At 46.9% G+C, this 20599-nt stretch overlaps 2 protein-coding genes across 4 annotated transcripts; both read left to right on the top strand.

The window, feature by feature from the left end:
• The first annotated feature begins 112 nt into the window (after window positions 1-112).
• gtf2h1 (general transcription factor IIH, polypeptide 1) lies at window positions 113-6515 on the top strand. The gene is made up of 15 exons (XM_076027256.1): window positions 113-309; window positions 850-1019; window positions 1115-1307; window positions 1432-1597; window positions 1879-1972; window positions 2528-2677; window positions 2779-2858; window positions 2961-3094; window positions 3393-3480; window positions 3574-3662; window positions 4226-4343; window positions 4457-4547; window positions 5137-5252; window positions 5628-5720; window positions 5800-6515. Exons 2-15 carry the CDS (start codon window positions 866-868, stop codon window positions 5884-5886), a joined length of 1653 nt encoding a protein of 550 aa, XP_075883371.1. The 5' UTR covers window positions 113-309; window positions 850-865; the 3' UTR covers window positions 5887-6515.
• A 1049-nt stretch (window positions 6516-7564) lies between these two features.
• On the top strand, window positions 7565-19920 carry hps5 (HPS5 biogenesis of lysosomal organelles complex 2 subunit 2). Of its 3 annotated transcripts, none has more exons than XM_076027254.1 (24): window positions 7565-7764; window positions 8953-9074; window positions 9225-9335; window positions 10002-10066; window positions 10184-10376; window positions 10894-11024; window positions 11129-11341; window positions 11435-11512; window positions 11605-11693; window positions 12431-12609; window positions 12705-12863; window positions 12945-13104; window positions 13315-13344; window positions 13847-13964; window positions 14233-14370; window positions 15514-15582; window positions 15694-16202; window positions 16868-16988; window positions 17087-17236; window positions 17328-17447; window positions 18452-18569; window positions 18676-18778; window positions 18932-19244; window positions 19450-19920. In XM_076027254.1, the coding sequence occupies exons 2-24, from the start codon at window positions 8967-8969 to the stop codon at window positions 19508-19510; spliced, it is 3336 nt and encodes a 1111-aa protein (XP_075883369.1). In that variant the 5' UTR covers window positions 7565-7764; window positions 8953-8966; the 3' UTR covers window positions 19511-19920. The 3 variants fall into 3 exon arrangements, with proteins under 3 accessions (XP_075883369.1, XP_075883368.1, XP_075883370.1); XM_076027253.1 differs by having other exon boundaries at window positions 13312-13344; XM_076027255.1 differs by lacking the exon at window positions 13315-13344.
• Window positions 19921-20599: the final 679 nt, after the last annotated feature.

Genomic DNA, 20599 nt, shown 5'->3' with positions numbered 1-20599 from the left:
AATTACGACTGTATTCATGTATTGACAGCATTCCATTTCCATTCCCCTCCCATCCCCTTTGGGGGGAAAAAACAGTACAAGGAACTAAATCCTAGGTGCATTACCCAGCCGGAACCTTTAGAGTGTAACACACTGCTCGGCAGCGATGTCGGCACTGAAGTCTGAACACGGCGCCCACTGTTACAAGTCCGATTTCAGTTTCAGACAACTATTTTAAGGCGTCTGCATTAAAGACGAAGAGAATTGGCGAGTATGCGTTGAAGAAAAATCGCGGGATTTGCGGAGGTATCGAGTTACCTTTAGGTGAAAGTAAGTTTACCAGCGACTTATCTGTTAGGCTTTCTTTTCCTCATTTGACTCGTCGCTAGCTAACGTAACGTTTAGCCAAGTTGGTGTGATAAAGCCGACAAGTGAATAGGGCCAGTTTATGTTTAAATGTTGTGTCCCTGTTTTGAATGCAGGCTTTTTAAGTGGTTATAGCTTTTGCGGAGGACCAGGCGGCGCCGTCTTTAGAACTCGTGTGTGTGTGTGTGTGTGTGTGTGTGTGTGTGTGTGTGTGTGTGTGTGTGTGTGTGTGTGTGTGTGTGTGTGTGTGTGTGCGTGTGTGTGTGTGTGTGCGCGCGCGCGCTTGTTAATACCAAACCAAGTCTTTCGCCGCCAGTATGACAACATCATTGTCCTGATCCTACAACTATCCAGCCAGGAAACGTTTTTTTTGTCTTAAACCTTATACTGAATTCTTTTCTCAACTACGTCCCGCTTTATTTTATAATTCTAGTAAGAGCACCGATGCCATCCGTGTGTGATTGACTCTTTGGAATTGTTTACTATTTGGTGTGTTTTTCTCAGTTTTGTCATTGCAGCCATGGCATCGTTATCAGAGGAGGTGCTGCTGGTGGTGAAGAAGGTTCGGCAGAGGAAGCAGGACGGCACCCTCTACCTGATGGCGGAGCGCATTGCCTGGGGTCCAGAGGGCAAAGACCGCTTCACAGTCAGCCACCTCTACGCAGATATCCGCTGTGAGCAGCTCCAGTCCCCTCAAACACACCTAAAGCCTATACAAAGGTGTGTCCACGGGCCCATCGCTGAGCCGCACTTTGTTTTGCCCGCGCAGGTCAAAAGATCAGCCCAGATGGCAAAGCCAAAATCCAGCTCCAGCTGGTCCTCCACACTGGCGAGAGCACCACATTCCACTTTTCCAACGAGAGCAGCGCGCTCAGAGACCGAGAGGCCGCCAAAGAGCTGCTGCAGCAGCTTCTGCCCAAGTTTAAGAAGAAGGCCAACAAGGAATTGGAGGAGAAGAACAGGTGAGGCTCTCTGACGCTTGAGTTTTCGAGGAAATTGCATTAAGATTTTAGGCTCCTTTTCATGTGCACTACATTGCACAAGTTTCTGGTTTTCTCATCTGTTCTGTCTCACGTTTGTTTGCAGGATGCTCCAGGAAGACCCTCTTCTCTTCCAGCTGTACAAGGACCTTGTAGTGAGTCAGGTGATCAGCGCTGATGAATTCTGGGCCAATCGTTTAGGCGACTTGAACAACAAAGATGGTGCGCTGAACAACAACAAGCAGGAAGTTGGAATATCTGGAGCCTTTCTGGTCAGTCACAGTCAAATTGTGTTTTTGTAGTAGTAATATTATATTTTTTGTTGTGACTATAAGAAATGGCGCATGTAATACACTGCTATATTTATTATTGTGCGTCGTTATTAATAATCTGCTGTGTTTTGTCAGTTTAAAATAGGCCGTAGATGTATATTTGATATTGGCTCTAACCGTATATGTGGCTGAATCTTAGAGTTTGGACTTTTATAATTGTACATACATTCCTGGCTTTAGCACTCACAATGCTCTCGTACACACTTGCCTTTCTCTTACAGGCAGATATTCGACCTCAGACTGACGGCTGCAACGGTTTGAGATACAATCTCACCGCTGATATCATTGAATCTATCTTCAGAACATACCCTGCAGGTGAAGTACTTCAACTGACGTTACGTTGGTCATTTTTTTTAGTAGACAGGGCAGGAGGCCAGAAACAGACCTGAGGTATTTCTCAACGTACAGTACAGTGCTGAGACAGAGTGACAACCTCTGCTTGAGATCAGCTGGTAAATCTTTAACCACACAGATTCTAAATGTCCTCTGCTCTTGACATAGTGATCGTGTTAATGTCCCACCTTTTATTGTTGACTCACCCAAACGGATAATGAGCATTTGGCACCATCTAGTGGGCTGCAAGGTCGGCTAATTGTTGTGATTTGCGGGGCACAACTGGGATTGAAAATTTGTTTAAAATGTGAAACCCACTGATTCATCCTTTCACAAAAAATGTGATTAATTAATGATAAACCCCAACAAAATTCAAGTAGATCAACATACTTGCGTGGATTCATGCCAAGCCAACACAAGAAAATAGATACAACATGAAAAAAAAAATACAGAGCTGAGCAGAAATCCCAATTGATTTAACAGGAAAAAGGGGAATGTATTTTTCAATTTCTCGTACTTCTCTCATTTATTGTGCAGTGAAGCAGAAGTACAATGAAAATGTGCCTCACGACATGACGGAGAAGGAGTTCTGGACTCGCTTCTTCCAGTCCCACTATTTCCACAGAGACCGCATCAACACAGGAACACAGGATATCTTCTCTGAATGTGCCAAGCAAGACGAGAAAGGTCAAAACTGAGAAATGTTTTCAGGCGTGAAACAGCTATTCGAGAGCTTCTGTTTATCTATTTTGGTATTTTTTTTATATATATATATCCGTTTCTTGCAGGATTAAAGTCGATGGTTGTTCAAGGAGTGAAGAATCCTTTGGTCGACATCCTGGCGCTGGATGATAAAACGCTAGACGAGGTATTTTTGACCTAAGAGCCTGAGCCAGGAGTCGGACCCAGCAACCAGTTCCCCTTCTAACTGTATTTCCTCCGCCATGCTCATTTCCTTTCTCTGCCGCAGGGTTATGGAGTTTGTACACCGTTACCTTCAACGTCGTCGTCAAACAAAACGGTGAAGGAGAGCAGTAACGCCGCCATCGTGAAGCGCTTCAACCATCACAGCGCCATGGTGCTGGCAGCAGGCTCGCGTAAAGGGTAATAAAAAAAAAAACGTTTTTTTTTTGTTTGTTTGTTTTAAATGAGAGAAAGAATTCTGCCTCATTTAAGTCTTACACTAATTTTGTGTTTATTTATTGTATTTTTCATTTCCGTTGTCATTATATTGCTATTTCTTCTGACCTGCCAGGGACTGCAGGTGGAAAGTAGCCATTGGCTAATTCTGGCATATTTACATTTACATGTTCATAAATATGTACTGTCCCTTTTAAATAAATCAATAAAATAAAATAAAATAAAATAAATTAAAAATTTTTTTTGAATCCTGTTTTCGCAGGGAGACACAAACCGACCAAGCGAGTGAGACGAGCAGCACAGACGGAAACTCGAGGGATTCTGACTTCTTCCAGCCTTCCGTGAAGAAAGTATGACAGCTTCAAAAAAAAGAAAAGCAATTCAGAGAGTTCCTCTGAGACAGGCCGTGTCAGTCTGTCTGTTATTAATATTTATTCTCTCAGGTTAAATTACAAGAAGCCATCGACTACGAAGACCTGCAACACGGAAATGGGCCAAAGACGGTGGCGTTGAAACTCAAGAAGTCCGACAGGTTTGTTGTCCACAGTTCAACAACTTCTGTGTGTATTTATTTTCTGCTTGGCGTGTTTTGAACTTGCAGTCGCTTTGATCCATGCAGCAGTTTTGAGGGAATGACTTTGGATTTCATGCCTCCAATGACTTTTTTTTCCTTTAATTTGAAAATCAATCAGATAATGAGGACAAAAAGGTTGTAAGCAACCAGCTGCAATAGGAAACGAGAGTTGACTTTTTTATTTGTCTAGAAGTGGAATATTGAATACAGTGTTTCAATTCACCTGGCTGCAAATAGTAATTAAGCGATATTAATAAAGCAGCTAAGGTGAGTGGTGGCTGCTGCTGCCCTCTTATTTTATTTTAATTTAATAGTTTTTATCCTATTGCGTGACTTGGAACGATGCACTGCTTGCACCAGGAGGACACCATTTCATTTCTTAGACTGGCACAAGTCATGACAAATATAAACCCTTTGCCACGTCGGCGCTGATTGCATCAGCAGCGTTTCATGCCTGGTCCTATCCAGGACGACGGCCTCCAGATGCAACCTTCCTCACCCCCTCTGGTTCCGTCCGGCAGGTACGCTCACGGTCCGGTGCCACTCCAGTCGCAGCACTACACCACCAGCCAGGACATCATCAGCTCCCACAACTGCGTCCGGCAGGAGATGCTCTGCTACGAGCCCAAGCTCAGCGAGGTGAGGCTGTGACGTCGTGTGATCAGTGGACCGGTGACTCTCTTGCCAGTTTATAAAAGCTAGAATTTGTAAATGAATCCTTGTAGGTGATTAACTGCATGCATCCCTCGCAGGTGCTGTCCAGCGCAGCTGCAACCACTGCCATCGCAGAGCTGTCGGCGGGCGGCGTCCTCATGCAGCCAGCAACACAGCAAGCTATCAATCGTAAGTCTGCGCCTCTGCTTCATAATACATGAGCTCCAACTGAGTCCTGCGAAGCGCAGAGGAGAATATTTTGTTAATCAAGACCATTTTGTTCTGCTCTTCCCCTTACGAAAACATTATGATACCTGTTTATTGTCCACTGCAGTTTTCACATCATCTCCGCCGCGTGTCACGTCCAGGAGTTTCATGGACTAATTGATTTCCACCCAGTGGGCAAATAAAGACCAGGAATATATAAACACAGGCAGCTGTGTTGATACTGAGCAGGCGCCACAGACACGTCTGTTTTGAAGACCACAGCTGATTTTATGACTAGGAACATGTTGTTGTTGTTGGTGTCATACACACAGACATGTTTTATTGTGTTGTTTTTCTATGTTTGTATACAGCTACTGCGTTTGTCCTTGTGGATGAAATTATTTCTGTGTACGAATTTCTGAAATGGCTCCATGGATCAAAAAAATGTCAGCGGACCCTGAATCCACTATGTAGTGGATAGTAGCTGTTGAAACATTTATTTTTTTTGGGTGGTCTATCCCTTTAATATTTATTTCTTCTCTCTCCCCTTTCATGGTATTTTTTTTGACAGAAATGGTACCGAATGATGTCCAGGGCGAGTTGAAGCATCTTTACGCCGCTGCCGGAGAGTTGTTGAGACACTTCTGGTCCTGTTTTCCAGTCAACACCCCGTTTTTGGAAGAGAAGGTGACGTGAAGTGTTCAGTGTACTGATGTGATCTGTGACATTCTGTCTTCCGTTCTCACCTTCATCGTGATCCTGCCGCCGTGGACGCTCAGAGAGTCAGTTTGTTGTGGCAAAACTGCAACACACACATAGCCGTGAAATGACATTATTGCTCTCTAACAGCTCGACCAACAGAGGGTGCTGTGGCACCGTTTAGAATGGAGACTGTGCCATTTAAAGTGAAGGTTTTCTGACTTTGCAGATGCAGAGTCTTAAGCGTAAAGTATCATCATACCTAAATAGTCTTGAGTCGGGTTTTGTGCGACACACACAGCCTCCCTGCAGTTGTCGTATTCCTTACACTGTTTATTGTATTTCCTTATGCTTTTCACATAGGTGGTAAAAATGAAGTCGAACCTCGAGAGATTCCAGATGACCAAGCTGTGTCCCTTTAAGGAGAAGATACAGCGTCAGTACTTGAGTACAAATGTAAGTGTTCCAATACAACGTCGCAGCGTTTGCATTTTCCAAGTGGCACTGGGTTCGAACCTTCTTAACCTCCCACCAGCTCACCGGACATTTGGAGGAGATGTTGCAGACGGCCTACAACAAGTTCCACGCCTGGCAAACGCGGCGAATGCTGAGGAAGACCTGAGACCTGCGGGATTGACTAGGAAAGGATGAGAAGGACATCGACGTTGGTGAACAAATGGCCTGCGAAGCTTCTCCAGACCGCTGTGCAGAAACCACAGCTCATGTCCTGAAACGATGCACATCACAGAAGCTCAACGTGGAAATCCTGTGGATGGATGCTGCTACCGCTGTTCAACAGAGACTAACTGCTCACAGTTACAGACACCTGTAATTATTTTCTCTCCTTTTTGTTTTACGTTTTCTCAATGTTGAGAGATGCTGGTGCAGGAAACGGTGAATGGGTCTTTTTTCAAGAAAGAAAGGAAGGAAGGAAGGAGTAACATGACCAAATATCAGATGGGACACCGGGGCACTCAGGACATACGGCTGAGGTGTGAGGGGAGAGGACGTCCGCTGTTGCTGAAGAGCTCGACACACGAGGAACGGGGCTGGGCTTGAGGAACAAAGTTCTGGAAACAATGAGCGAAAGGAGAAGTGAAAAAATAGCAATACTGTAAAAACGTTTCACACTTGAGTGCATTACTGTGTGCAGCAGGCAGCACAACTGCCGCTGGTTTGTAATGTTTGCACCCTCTGTCAGCACTGACGCCAAAATTGTTTCTCTGAATAAAGAGAGATACGGTGTTTTAAGTATCCTGCTTTCTTAAAGGTCCCACATTATGCCCATTTCCTGATCTTTACACACTCCAGTGGTGCAGCCGCACGTGGTTAATTCACCCCAGCCCTAATAAACTGTATTTCCAGAAAACAGTATATTTATCCCTCTGTTTACAGACTCCTACTGGGGGTCATGACCAATTATTGTTAGGAAAAACTGCAAAAGTTTATTTTTCCATAATATGGGACTTTTAACACCACACTCAGCAATGGTTGGGCTTTTACATTGGAATTATGAGAACAATTCTGACTGCATATGTTTTAGCACATTGGCTTCCAAGTTTTATTTAACCTTTCCTGATTGCTTTCAAGGCCTAATGTGTAACATCCTGAGCTAACAGCTTGAAACTGAGTTTAAAAAAAAAAGTCTTTCATAATTTTTTTTTTTTTTTTTTTTATAAAACCACTAAAAATGAATGACTTGTGTTTTTATTCACTGGGAACAAATATTCTACTTTTATACAGAGTAGGTCCACTGATAAGGAGATGCCTCTATTGTACCGTCATATTTCTACAGTAGCCTTGCGTGTTTCAGGGTTTGTCTGGTGGTTTTAACCTGAAGCCACAGCTGGCTTAAGAGACAGGTGTGAAATTAAGTGGGGCGTTAGAAAATCGAATAACTTTGCAATTTGCTTTCCTGTCGCAAGGTGCCGCTGTACTGCCTGGACAACCTGTACGTTGTGCTTATTTTTTTATTTTTGTAGTCTTGGCGTTTGGGCGTAAATTTAGATTAGCAATGAGTGGGCAAAAAAAAAAAAAATCTGACTCCTTGACTGTTTTAACGTAGTTTACGTTGAACCTAAACCATGTGTTGTGCGTTTGCTGTCTGCTGCTTGGTTTCACACGTCTCGAACGTAAGGCTGCCATATTTCCCACCAGTCCTTGCGTTTCAATTGTTTCACCCTAAAGTATGGCCATGTAAGGTTGTTTATTTAATTGAGTCCGCATCCAGCGTCCAGGAAAAGTTTCGGTTCGGTAATATCACTGCGTCACGCCGCTGGTCAGGAAGTCCCGTCCAGTCCCGGTCCCTCCCACTGTCAGCTGAGCCCGACTGACACACAGCCGCCCGGGGTCGGACTGTGTGGAGAGGGACGGCGTGGCGTAACACTCGCCGCTAGCTTTCCGCCACCGAACCGTAGAAAGTAAAGCGGCCATGCCGCACTCGGACCTGGAGCGGATCTGCTGCTGACGACAAAACTAGAACGCGTCGCTCGGTTTGACGGTGAGTCAGCAGCGGGGTTTTGTTTTTTGGTTGTTTTTTTTTTTAGCTAGCCGTAGCAAGGTTTGCTAACTTCTGGTAACGGGACGGAAAGTGTGTTCGCGAAAGTACCGGTAAAAGGGTTCACAAGTTGCGACGTACACGTTCCACGCGGCTCAGACCCACTTTTAATGCACTTCGACGCTACTCTCGGAGGTTGGAGGGAGCGCGCGGGTCGGTGTCAGCAGACGGGTCTCGTGATGTTGGAGCTGCCCGGGAGCTGCCCAGTTTGACCGCAGTGCAGCAGCAACCCGAGCGCGAATCGATACGAACATTTGACCGCCCCTCGTTCAGCCGACAATAACGGACAGGAGTCGGCTGAAACTGTATGTTTACCCAAGCAATCTCGGCCGTCGCGCGCAGCGCAGTGCAGCGCAGCGGCTCGAAATGTCGAGGCTTGTTGACAGGCGGTGAAACGGGAGGGAGGCGGTCCATTAGACAGTCTGTGCGAAAGTCAATACAGGGACCGCTAACTGATACATCGGAGGAGGCGTGATTACGCTTTTAAACGCGGGCCGCGTGTGTAAGTTGTTGTAGTTATTGAATTAATGTGATCGTGATTGAACCGTCTGGCAGCTGTTAATTAACACCACACGGTGGCGTATGGCCATATCACTGTGCTAATTTAGATTTATAGGTCTGATTTTACTGCTGATGTATTTCCATGACATAACAGACACTACTATACTCTGTCAGATAGTGTGTTGGGAGCTGTGCAGCAGTCAGGTTATGTTTTCACTCTTGCACATTGCACCCTCCCCCAGCAGCACGTGATTAAACTAATACGCTGCAGAATAGTTTTACTTCCCCTGTCAATGCAAACCAGAAAAAAAGAGAAAAAAAGAAAAAGTGGTCCAAACAAGTTTAACGGTGTTTCCTTTTTACTCTTGTTGAATGGCAGTTCCTCTTATTGCATCGGCTTAACTTTGCTTTGTGAGAAATTGTCCCAGAAGTGGGTCGGTATTACCTGTAGGTGTTTATCACTCGCGGTGCGGTGCTAATCTAACTGGGCTGGATTCAGGCTAAAGTGGAGTCATGACTGGCCAATTTGAGAGAATTTGGTGTGTCTGTTGAGGCCTGTTACACAAGAGAGCAGCAGACAGCGGTCTGTCCCTCACTGTAAACCCGTCTTGTGCATCCACATCTATGAAGGGTCGCCAGCCAAGATGCCTCTGATACCAGTGGTGCCGGAGAACCACAGCCACGTGCTGGCAGAGTTCGACTGCCTCGACCCGCTTCTGTCTGCTCTCCGATTGGACTCCGGCCGACTCAAGGTACCCCTCCCCCACCCCCACCCCCACCCCATCGCATATCTATCAGTCCATTGAAAAGAAAGCGAGTCAGAAATGGCAGTGTACATTAAAGTTGCTGTAACCTGAGCTGACCAGTCAGCATCTTCTGACTGTGGTCCCGTTGTGGTCCAGTGTACCTGCTTGGCCGTGTCCAGGAAGTGGCTCGCTTTAGGGACGTCAGGAGGGGGGTTGCACCTGATTCAGAGGGAAGGCTGGAAACAAAGACTCATCCTGACTCACAAGGTAAGTGAGGTGTCAGAGTGCGTGTACATGTATGAATGGGACAGACTGCCTGCCAACATCCGATTTTCAGCCCATCCATATTGAAACTGGATGGCTCTTTTGTAGTCTGAACAGTCAAATCGCTTTAAATCCGGACGTAGTTTCGAATGGCATTTGGACAGATGTGTCTCAGTGTGAACAGCTCCAAACACACCGATGGGTTTTGTCTGTCCGTGACGTCACTCTAAGCAACACAAGAGCCAATGCTCCAGACCAGAGAGCCCCATTCCAGGTGCGGAGCTGTAACGTAATGGAGCAGACAGAGGAAGTAGAAAAAAGCAGTCCCTGGACAGAGGAGGAAGCTCATTGGCTCATCAGTGTGTGGGGGGGAGACTGTAGCTCCATTCAAGCCAAGCTCCAGGAGTTGTATTGCAACAAGTGCCGCTGTCGCAGTGATATGACGTCACACACTACACGCTACGCTGGGCCACGCCTCCGCTCCCACGCCGTTGCGACAGCAGCCTGTCAGATGGGTCAAGAATGTGGTCCAGTGTGAACAGAGCCAGATCTGCGAATCTGATTTGAATCAGATTCGCCTGCAGTCTGAACGCAGCCTAAAATTTTCAGACACTAAACGTGTCTCTTTCTTAACAATGTCTCATTTTTCATGTCTCTCTTTTTTTCAAGGAGGGCTCGATCACTCATGTATCTTGTTGCCCTCACGATGAAGACTTCATTGCCGTTGCAACAAGGTGAGAAATCAACTCGTTAATTTGAAACGTGTTACTTCCAAACTCTCCTCCTCTTTTACAGCGGTGTCAGTATTTCAGTTGCTCTCCACTCACGGTGTCTGTCTCTCTGTGCTGCAGTCAGGGTCTGGTGGTGGTGTGGGAGCTGCAGCTGGAGCGGCGGGGCCGACCCGAGAGAGTCAGCGTGTCCTGGGAGCACCGGGGCCAGGCCATCACTGCCCTCTGCTGGGACACCAGCGTGCTCAGGGTTTTTGTCGGCGACTCGGCGGGCAGGGTCACCTTTCTCCGAGCAGGGTCCTCTAAACTGGGCAAGGTGGGGACCGCCTCCATCTCCAAGTCTCATGTGCTTTTATTGTTGTTTCTCAGCTTCAGATTCACATTCAGAAGGCTTTATTAATCCCTGAAGGGCAATTCATTTTACACTCACCTGTCCATAGCAGAAACAAGACAAGGAAAATCAATCATCACAGTTCATTTAGCAGCTTTATTGCAGACGGGTTAAAGGGAATTTGCATAGCGGTTTGTTTTCCTCGCTGGTATATAATACCACCGCCCTGATCTGAAAATCACTGCACCGAATGTGATTTGGGTCAGATGAGACTCTTCCTGCTTTCTGGACCACCCTTATTCTCCAGAGGGAGCCGAGGTCCTCAAGGTGCATTCCAGTAACTTTGGAGCACAGTCCAGTCATGTCATTCAGACATTTCTTATCCTTCACGGATAGACCACCAAACCAGCAAATTAAAGAAAAAGTTAAAAGAGACTCCATAAAAGATTGATAGAATCTTTTTTTTTCGTTTATGTCTTTGCATTTGTGTTTTTGCCTGCAGGGCTCGGCGTTTGTCATCTTTCCCATTCAGACCGTCACCACCGTGGACTCCAGGGTGGTTCAGCTGGGCTACCACGACAACCGCCTGCTGGTGTCCTCCCTGAGCCGCTGCTACCTCTGCGACATCGAGAGGTGAGCAGCAGTCCGTCTGAAGCCGGTCGGACCGGACTGGACTGGACCGGCCCCGTCCTCACTCCTGCCTCCTCCTCTCTCTCCCCCCCTCCCCCGGCCTGCAGGGAGAAGTTCTGGCGTGTCGGCCAGAAGGAGCGTGACGGGGAGTACGGCGCCTGTTTCCTTCCCCAGAACAGAGGCCTGGTGCCGGGTCAGCCCCCGCTGCTGTACTGCGCTCGGCCGGGCTCGCGAATGTGGGAGGCCAATTTCAGCGGCGACGTGCTGAGCACCCACCAGTTCAAGCAGCTGCTGGCCTGTCCTCCCCTGCCGCTCGTCTCCTACAGGCACCGACCGCCTCTCCATTGATCACATTCAGCTTCGGTCTTCTCTTTAGTTCACACATCTAATTCTTCCTTCCTCTTCTGTGCCACCTGCAGAAATGAGCCACATTACAACTCGGAGCAGAAGAACTCTCAGTCATTTGCCTTCCCTAAACTGCTGTATTTTGGGTAATTTTGCAACAGCTTGTCCGGGAAGACCTTTCACACACAAGTCTGGCGAGTCCATCTCACTGCCTCAACTACCCTGTTCATTTGTGCAGAGACCAGAACTTGATGACCTGGACTGATTCTGCTATCTATATCTTCACACCTCAGAATGGACAAGTTCTTCTGTGGACTGAAGTCAAAGGTCTGTTTTTTTGTTTTTTTTTAGTGTTGCAACCAATTTGCAGTGTGAACAGCAGTCAAGTTTGAGGAGAAAAAGCATCCAGCATTAGAGCTCATCCGTGCAAGCAAGATATAGAATATAAACAATATAGAATATGAAATGTAGATATAGAAACAATAGAAAAATGCTTAAATAAATGTTCTATTATTATTGTATTATTAATATTATTTTTATCATTATTTTTCACTTACTTTGACTACTTGACTTATTTTACTATGCTTTTTATTTGCTCATTGTATACTACATCTAATCATAGCATTGATATATATATACTTTAAAAAAAAAATCTTAATTCTCGTTTTAAAATGCACTGGTTGGTGCTACACTCTCAATTTCGTTGTGTAATACAATAATAAAGGCTACTGCTACTCCTACCTCTATGTACAGAAAGGAATTTAAGATCCAATACAGTATGATAATAAAATGATAATTAAGTAGTAGTTAGTTGTATGGTTAGTACTTTTAAGACGTGTCAAGGTATGTGGCCTTGTAAATGTCATCGCCTCCAAGAGAGAGATTTGTACCCACTTTTAAAAATTGCTGAATAATAATCACAGCTCTTTAGTTATGCATAAATACAGCAACTCTCTCCTTTTGCTTTTTCCTGATGCTTTTATCGATTTTACCGGCGAACCCCCAAAGTCCTTTTCCTTTTGATTTGAACCTTTTCTTCTTCGTCTCCACTCCTGCCTTCGTAGACGTGCTTGACATTGCCGTCTACCGCAACGAGCTCTTCTGCCTGCACGCCAGCGGGCGTCTGTCTCACTTCTCCCTGCTGTCGGCCGAGCGCTGCGTGGAGCGCCTGTTGCGGCGGGAGTCGTGGGCCCTGGCCGCCACCATCTGCTGCATGTTCCAGCACACGGTCGCCACCGGCAGGGTGAGACGCCGCCGCCGCAGCACCTAGTGCCAGGCTGAGCGGGACTCAGGACTGTGGCGGAATCATCAGTCAAGGTTTCTCATTTTCATTTTCAGGCCAGGAAATCCATCCCCATCGACCGCCTGGAACACCTGCGCTCCCAGCTGAGCTCCAGCACTCATCCCGATCTCTGTGCCCAGCTGGAGGACCTCATCGCTAAACTGGAGCCTCTGGACTCCGCCTCCAGCAGCCGCCGAAGCAGCATCTCCTCGCACGTAAGTTAAAGCCATCCCGCGTGAGGCGCTCGCCTTCATCTTGCCGGTCCTGTTGGATCACGTCCTGCCCGGCTTCCCCAGGAGAGCTTCAACGTCCTGGACTGTGGGATCTACCGCGTGATCAGCCGCAGAGGGAGCCAGTCGGACGAGGAGACTGGCTCCCTGATCAACCCCTCCACGTCTGAGGAGGAGCGGCTCAAAGATTTCAGCTTTGTGCAGGAGGAAGAGCAGGCCGATCACGGTAAGACTGTCACTGGGAAGAACTTACAAGAAGTTACAATCCAGGATTCAAAATTTTCCATTTAATTTATGTGTAAAAAAACAACAACATTTTTTAATTAAAAATGATAGTTGTTATTATTAGAACATAACTTTAGAAACAAGGTTGACATTCACCCACTTCCTGTTCTTTATTCCTGGCGCCTTCTCCTCTGCTTGATGTTCGCAGCAGGAATAAACTTCTTTTCTGCCTGCCCTGATTGTGAGAAATAATCAAATTAGCAAATCTGTCAACTCAAACATACTCGAATAGCTACGAACCATTGAACCGATGAGCAAAAAGTCACTGTTTGTTTTTGGTGAACCACTTTGTGCTAAAAAAAAATAAAATAAAAGCTGCAGTGGTCTCTGTGTCTATTCTTGTATCTTTGCTTTGTTTAAACACATGCTTTGAAAACCCCCTCAGAAAAATGAGATGACCAATGATCAATGCTGTTTCTGCGTGGCTGCTCTGGATTTCGCTGTGTTGAAGCCGACAACAAGAACCACAGTTTTAATCCGCCTTTCGCTGTCTTCACGCCACACCTCACCGTTTTGGTTCCTTTTTTTTTTTTTTTTTGCATCGTGCAGCTTTTAATTTCCTCCACAGTCGTGTCTGCCACCTCCGCCTCATCCGCTTGCGTTTAGTCCTCTCATCCAGCCCCTGCGGCGTCCTTCCATCCATGCGTGTCTCTCCTCTGGCTCCTGCCCCCATCTTTGCTCAGATCCACAGAGCGGCGAGCGCGCCGAGGCCGAGCGCGTCGAGCAGGGCCTGCCGTTCCACCTCAACCTCCCGTTCCGCTCCAAACCCCCCCGCATCGCCCTGCAGGCCGTCAAAGACAGGTGAGCGGCCGGAGCTCTGCCGTGCTGCGGTTGTAGGTTTAGGTTTTCTTTCACTCCTAGCGAGTAGTGAAACTCGTGCAGCAGCTGCGATTCCTGCCCGGCCGTGTGTCTGGAGGGGCCAACTTCCCCTTTCACTGCAGGATCACTTCCAGTTTTTAGTTTAAATTTGCACCATTCAGAGGTGAAGGGTGCACGTGGCATCTGCGTCATCTGTTATTTTCCAAACAACATCGCACGCAGAGCAATTTTATCGCTTTTGTTTTTCCAGTGTTTCCAGCTTTGTTAAGAAGACGACGGAGAAGATCAACACGCTGCAGATGAACTCGGAGCTCCGGCAGCGGCCCGAGTTCAGGGAGAACGTCCATGCCGAGAGCACGGCGCCGTACTCGGAGGAAATGGACCACGAGTGAGTGTTGTGTTTTTTAAATGGAAGAACAGAAAAGCCTCACGCTCAGAATTAGCAGCAAGTATTCCATCGCCACAGCCGCGTTGGAGAAAATGTGGAGATATAAATGTAGATCCTTCCCTATTGTTCAAAAGCTATAACATTTTGGGAGAATGTTCACAGAACCATTGTCAGAATTCTGGGTTATCTTGTACCTGGGACATGCATGTTATTGTGACAGGACACGTGTTAAAAGATGACACGCATTGACTGACAGTCGTGTTACTGGCTTGTAAGAAAGCAAACACGAGGAAGTGGTGTGAACCAGATTCACCAACGCAGGATGAAAATTGTGACAAATATATATCATATCATGTCATGGAGCAAGTGACTCATAAGATGAGGACCCAGGAGGAGCAGCGTCGAGGAAAGTGGGACTGTTTATACATCAGCGAGAGGGCAAGGACTTTCACACTGATGCTAATATAGAAGCAACTGTGGAGACGTCATGGCAACCCAGCGTGTTATTATCTTGGTGACAGGGCTGTGCGATTAATCGATTTAAAATCAAAATCGAATTTCTTAGTCAAGACGGGAAAAAAGGAAAATCGGAAAATCGATTTTCCTCTCGCATGCTTCCAGCTGTGCGGCGCTAGGCGACCGTAGTCAAAAGCAGGGCAGTCGTTTGGAATTGGTACGGGAATTGGTACGGGTTCGCTGCTTCAGATCAAGGGTAAACCGCTACCTGCTGCAATATAAACTGTAGAAGAATCTGACTTCTGACACTTGCTGTCTTTTGTAGTTTTACCAAAAAATCGAAATCGAAATCCAAAATCGAGTTTTCAGAGAAAAAAATCAGGATTTTATTTTTGTTCGAAAATCTCCCAGCCCTCCTTGATTATAGTATGTTTTTGCAGTATTGTTTAGTTTTTTTTGTTAATGTTTATATGTTGCAAAAGAGAAAAGCAATAAAAAGAAAGAACAGAGGAGCTGGAGGGAAGAAAAGACACGCCACACTTCGAAAAGAAATATATGTTTAGTTAAAAGAAGTGGTCAGTTTGGAGCTAATGAACCATATTGAAACACACATGACCTTTATGTGGACCCGTTCTTCTGCTATTATTGTGTGTTAAATTAACCAAGGACTTGCATTTATTGTTGTAGAGACAATGATGAGTTTCCAGACACTGAGGCCGGCATGCGGGAACTGGAGTCGGCGACAGAGCGAGCCATGTAAGTACCCAGCGCCCCTCCCTCTAAGCCCCTCCCCTCCCCTCTCCCATCTCCCTCGCTCCGTTCCTGTGCATCGCACGAGCTGAGAGTGTCGTTTTGGGTCGACGCCAGCGCCCAGATTCAGGACCCCCTGGTTCTGCTGGATCTGATCTGCTTGAGAGAGAGCCTCCTGGAGTGGCTGCCGGCGCTGGAGCGCGCGCTGGGGCCCGAGGGTCAGAGGTCACCGACCGTGGACAGAGCGGAAGAAGAGGAGGACGGCTGGGACAGAGATTACCTGAGCTCGGAAGCCGAGGCGGCAGAGACCTCGGCCGAAGGGGAGCAGGAGCCTGGAGCTGTGAACGGAGGAGGACCTCCAGAACCTGTGCGGGTGGCCTCTCCCAGACCGCTGCAGCCGGACCTGCTGAACAGCCTCACCCAGCTGGCGACGCTCCACGCCGAGCTGAGCTGCTTCGGGAAGCCTGGCGGCGGCGGCGGCGGCGACGACGACTGCGTGCCGGCGTGCGCCACCTTCCTGCGGCGTTTCTTCTTCCTGCTGGACAGAGAGCGCGTCCGCCGCATGTGTCTGCTGTGCTGGCAGGAGCAGCCGGAGGTGCAGCTCTCCTTCATCCAAGCCATGCGAGGTGAGAGGCCTCTTCAACCAGGCTATGTTCTTCTCTGGGTTTTCTTTCTGTATTATGTGATACTCAGGAAATGTTTAACCGGGTGTTTTCACCGACGTCACATTTTTGCCCGGATGCGCAACCATATTGGAGACACTCATATGTAAACGTGTGCATTTTTGGCGGAATTTAAAATGCCAAACGACAGGGAAGCCAAGAGGAACGTGTGGAAGCTGCAAAAACAGCGATATAATGAAAACATTGCAGTTAATAGGAGGTAAAGATGGGTACGAGCCAGCCCCCTCGTCTTGGAAAGATCACCTAGCGGCAGTTCTACCTTCAACATCGTATCAGATGTAGTGAACTACCCCATCTTTTCTCCAAGCCCATACGCAGCTGAAGACCTTTAGCGTTATAAAGGTTTGGATTCCTATTACCAGATGGTAATATCTGGTTATGGATATCGGATTTCTCTCGTCTTCACCGCAGAATATTTGCTGCTGTGTGGACGAATAAAAAAATAATAATTTGGTGCAAATTATGGTGCAGCCCCACCCACACCTCGTGCCGGTCAAATTGTGTTTAAGTCAACTCTGTCGTAGAATCCTAACATGATTTAACGTGGTGCAAGTGTGGAGACTCTGTGTCACGCTGAGTCTTCTTCCTCCTCCTGCTCCTCTCTGCAGATGTGACTCAGGCCGCCAAGGTGCTGGAGGTTTTCCAGCGAGGCGACCTGCTGAGGTCACTGCGCTCTCTGAGGGAGCTGCAGCCGTGGAGCGCCCCCCCTCTCCTGGCTCACCTGCACAGGTGAGGGCCGTGCTGATCCCTCAGGCACCCTCACCGTGACGATGATGATGATGATGATGATGACGATGACGATGATGAGCCTGTGTCTCCCTGTCCAGGCTGTATGAGCGGCACGGCGAGGCAGCGGTTCGATCCTTCTCACAGTTCCATCCCACCATCACGCCTGCCGACGTCATGGCCATGGCGGAGAAGAGCCACTTCCTGGCCTACCTGGATAATTTGGTCCAGTCGCAAGCGGAGGAGCACAGGTGCGTCGTCGCCTCCCTCTTCAAGCCCAGAAGAATCTGAGTGCATCCTTCCCCCTCCCTGCTGTTTCACTCTGGTGTCTACACCCTCCAGGTTGACGTTCCTGCAGTCGCTCCTGGATCCAGAGTCCCTGAGGCAGGACTGGCTCCAACTGGCGCTTACCCACGATGCTCCTCAGCCGTGTGACACACTGACCCCCGATGGACAACCGCGGTATGGCTCTCTCAGAGTGTCAATAGCTCAAAATATATGAACGATAGACAGACTCATCCCCAGGAGAAATTCACATTTCCAGCAACTCGACAAGATGGAAATACAGGGACATGCTTTATAAATAGTGCTAAAATCGCATAGTAATATTGCATAGCAATATGGTTTTGACGCTTATCAAATCAATGTGTTAGTAAGAATGGGTAATAGTGTGCATAATATTTACAATGTTAGTACACAGCTTATTACACTTGACGTAATGTGGTGACAGTGTATATTTTGTTTATATGGATACTGTAGTTTCTTTACTTGCATATATTGCAATATATGGTATTAGTGTGTATAATACTTCATGTTCATATATAGAATCTGGAATATGGTGATTATTGATGTTTATTATTTTATAGCGTCTATATGTAGTACTAATATAGTGAATGTGCATAGTACCCGCAGTGCCCTAGGTATAATATATAAAACTAAGTTATATAGTGCTGTAATATAATGGTAATACAATTGTAGTAATGTGGTAGTTGATGATGTTTAATAGCTGCATATAGTATCTTGTTTCAATGCATTGTGATGAGGACTGTAAAAAGTCAACAGGGGTTTAATTAAGTTTAGGACTTCTTGCTACTCCTCTTCCAGCATATTTAAGTTTTTGTTCTCTTTGAGAATGAAGGCTCGTGTTGTTTTTATTATTATTTTCTTATTTACGGTATTTTTGTTTATTTAGGCTTGAATAAAGAATTCAATTTAGTGAAAATCGCACAGTACAATTACGAATATGCTCAGCTCTGTCTAATAAGTCTAACGCCACTTCTTCCAAATGTAACCCTGCCAACATCGCTCAACTTGTTTTCTCCTGTCTGTGCCCAGATGCCTTTGCTTGTGATCTAGCGCTTTACAAATACAACTTGATTGATTGATTGTCAAAGCCGTGCAAACAACAGACACCGTCGCATCGGACGTAAGATTTCAGTTAGGAACTCATGCGACTGTTGCTGCAGGTGGCGCTCCCACTGTTTCCCCTGGGGCTACGGGCGTCTCCTGGCTCTCCTCATCCGCCTCCCTGCAGACCTGTCCTCCAAACAGCAGATGGCAGACGCTTGTCGCGGTCACGGGTACCTCAGATTTTTTTTAATTTTTTTTTTTGATAATTTTTTTTTCTCACGGCTCAATTAAAAGAGCAATTTGAAACAGTGTAAAAACAGGTCTTGGTGTGCACAGGTACTGGATGGGTTACCTCCACCTTTGCTGTGAGCTGCTGTGCCGCACCGAGGCCTTCTCCACCGTCTGCCAGCTGGATGACATCAGCCTGCTGGAGGGGCCTGATGGTAAAAAAACAAACAAATCTTAACATAACATCCACGTCAAAAATAACTCTTGAACTGGGTTCAAAATCTGATTTGAAATCCAGCAGCTGTGCAAGGACGGGTACAGGAAAATGAGAATGAAAAAATCCCAAATGCTCTTTTATTCCCCTCCAGGTGTTGAGCCCCAGACCATAGACGAGTGGAAGCTCTTGATCCAGTTGTCTCAGCGCTGCAGCAGCAACAGGGACTCGGGCGAGGCCTCCGCCGCCGCCGCCGCTGCCGCTGTTAATGGGGGCAGCTGGTCCAACGGCTCGTCGGCGGACTGCGGCGGGAAGATCAACCCGGAGAGTCTCACCCTGCTGCTGGCCCGCATGGCCGGACCCGACCTAGCCACGCAGGTCCTGGAGGAGTGCGGGGTGCAGCTCGTCCTCTCGCCGCACTCCAGGCTGGTGTGCGAGCTGCTGAGGGTCGCCGAGAAGAGGCAGCGGTGGGTCGGCGTGGAGGAGCCGTGGGGACAGTTCAGTGTCTAACGTGGGCGTAGCGTTCAAATAAGTGGCCTAAGATGACTGTTTTTCAGTTGAAGTGGAATTTATATTATAAAACAAACACATCTGTTTGAAGGTTGATGGAAGAGTTGGCTGTTGTTGTTTTTTTTGTCTCTCCTTCATTATTTTTTCACTCTGTGTTTTCAGAGCGATGATCCAGACGATGCTGGAGCGCTGCGACCGTTTCCTGTGGTCCCAACATGCCTGAGCAGAGACCCCGGCTGTGCAGACACCTCTGCAACATGTCTAACACTGTACGCAACCCCGCCCCCTCCCCTCTAATCAGCCCTATTAACTGCTGTCAAAACTGTGACCAAGTTTACGCACTAATGTATTTATCAACGCTCCTCACTGAGGGGTGTTTTTCCCCCCCCCCAAAGTAAAGCAGTATTATCTATTTTCTTTGTTTATTTGTTTGTGCAATTTTTTTTTTTTTTTTTTTTTTTTTTAAGGATTTTGGCCTTTGGTGCTTAAATGCCATTTTTTTCTGGAAAGATTAAACCAGGTCTTATTGTGCGTGTGAATGTTCTTTCAGCTGTAAACTAAAGAAAGTTGTAATGAATAAAGCTCAATGTTCTAACCATATCATGTTACATAAATAAAAGTTGTCTTATGATATTTCTTTTCTACTGTGTCTGTCTTGTAGGTAACTAGAAGCATTGCTCAGGGTATTTTAAAGCATTTCAAAGCAATTTATGTTTGCATTTGTATGGAAATCTGTTGCTGGTTAAAATCTGAATTCCAAAAGGCAGCCAGCAGAGATGGCTGTCTGTCATTACAATAGATATTCCTTCATTGATCCCATCAGGGGAAATGAAAAAAAAAAGAGAAAGAATTGAGCGTGTCAGAGAATCCTCCTTATTAAATTCCATCGCGGCTTAAAAAACCAAAAAGAAAACAGCGAGTTGACCCATTTTCCACTGGCAGCGTCCCGCATATTCCCCCGTCTTCTCGAGAACAAAAGCTTTCTACAATTCCAGATGCCGAATGTCAAAGGCGGCTACGGCGGATGATGTGGGACAACGGAGATAAAGTCAAATTAATAATGTGACCGATGACTCGCTCGATGCTATCGCACACCTGGAGCATCAAAGCCGGAGAGGAGGGGTTGCGCTCCAAGGTCTGGAGCTCTTCGAACCTCTTCTGTCTCTTCCTGTCGTTATTCCATCTTTGGCTCAATATCCACCAAACACCTGCTGTGTGTCTCCTGCTGGGCCAGGATTGCCTCGGTTAATTGCTGCTGATCAGAAGATGAGGGGATGTTTTGACCGCGGGCGGACGGGTTTGATTGGAGGAG

The sequence above is a fragment of the Nelusetta ayraudi genome, unplaced genomic scaffold (assembly GCF_046127955.1).
Source record: "Nelusetta ayraudi isolate G7.1 ecotype Tasmania unplaced genomic scaffold, CSIRO-AGI_Nayr_v1 ptg000020l, whole genome shotgun sequence".
Lineage (NCBI taxonomy): Eukaryota > Metazoa > Chordata > Actinopteri > Tetraodontiformes > Monacanthidae > Nelusetta > Nelusetta ayraudi.
The sequence above is the reverse complement of the archived record's forward strand: the minus strand, read 5'-3'. Positions and strand labels throughout refer to the sequence as shown.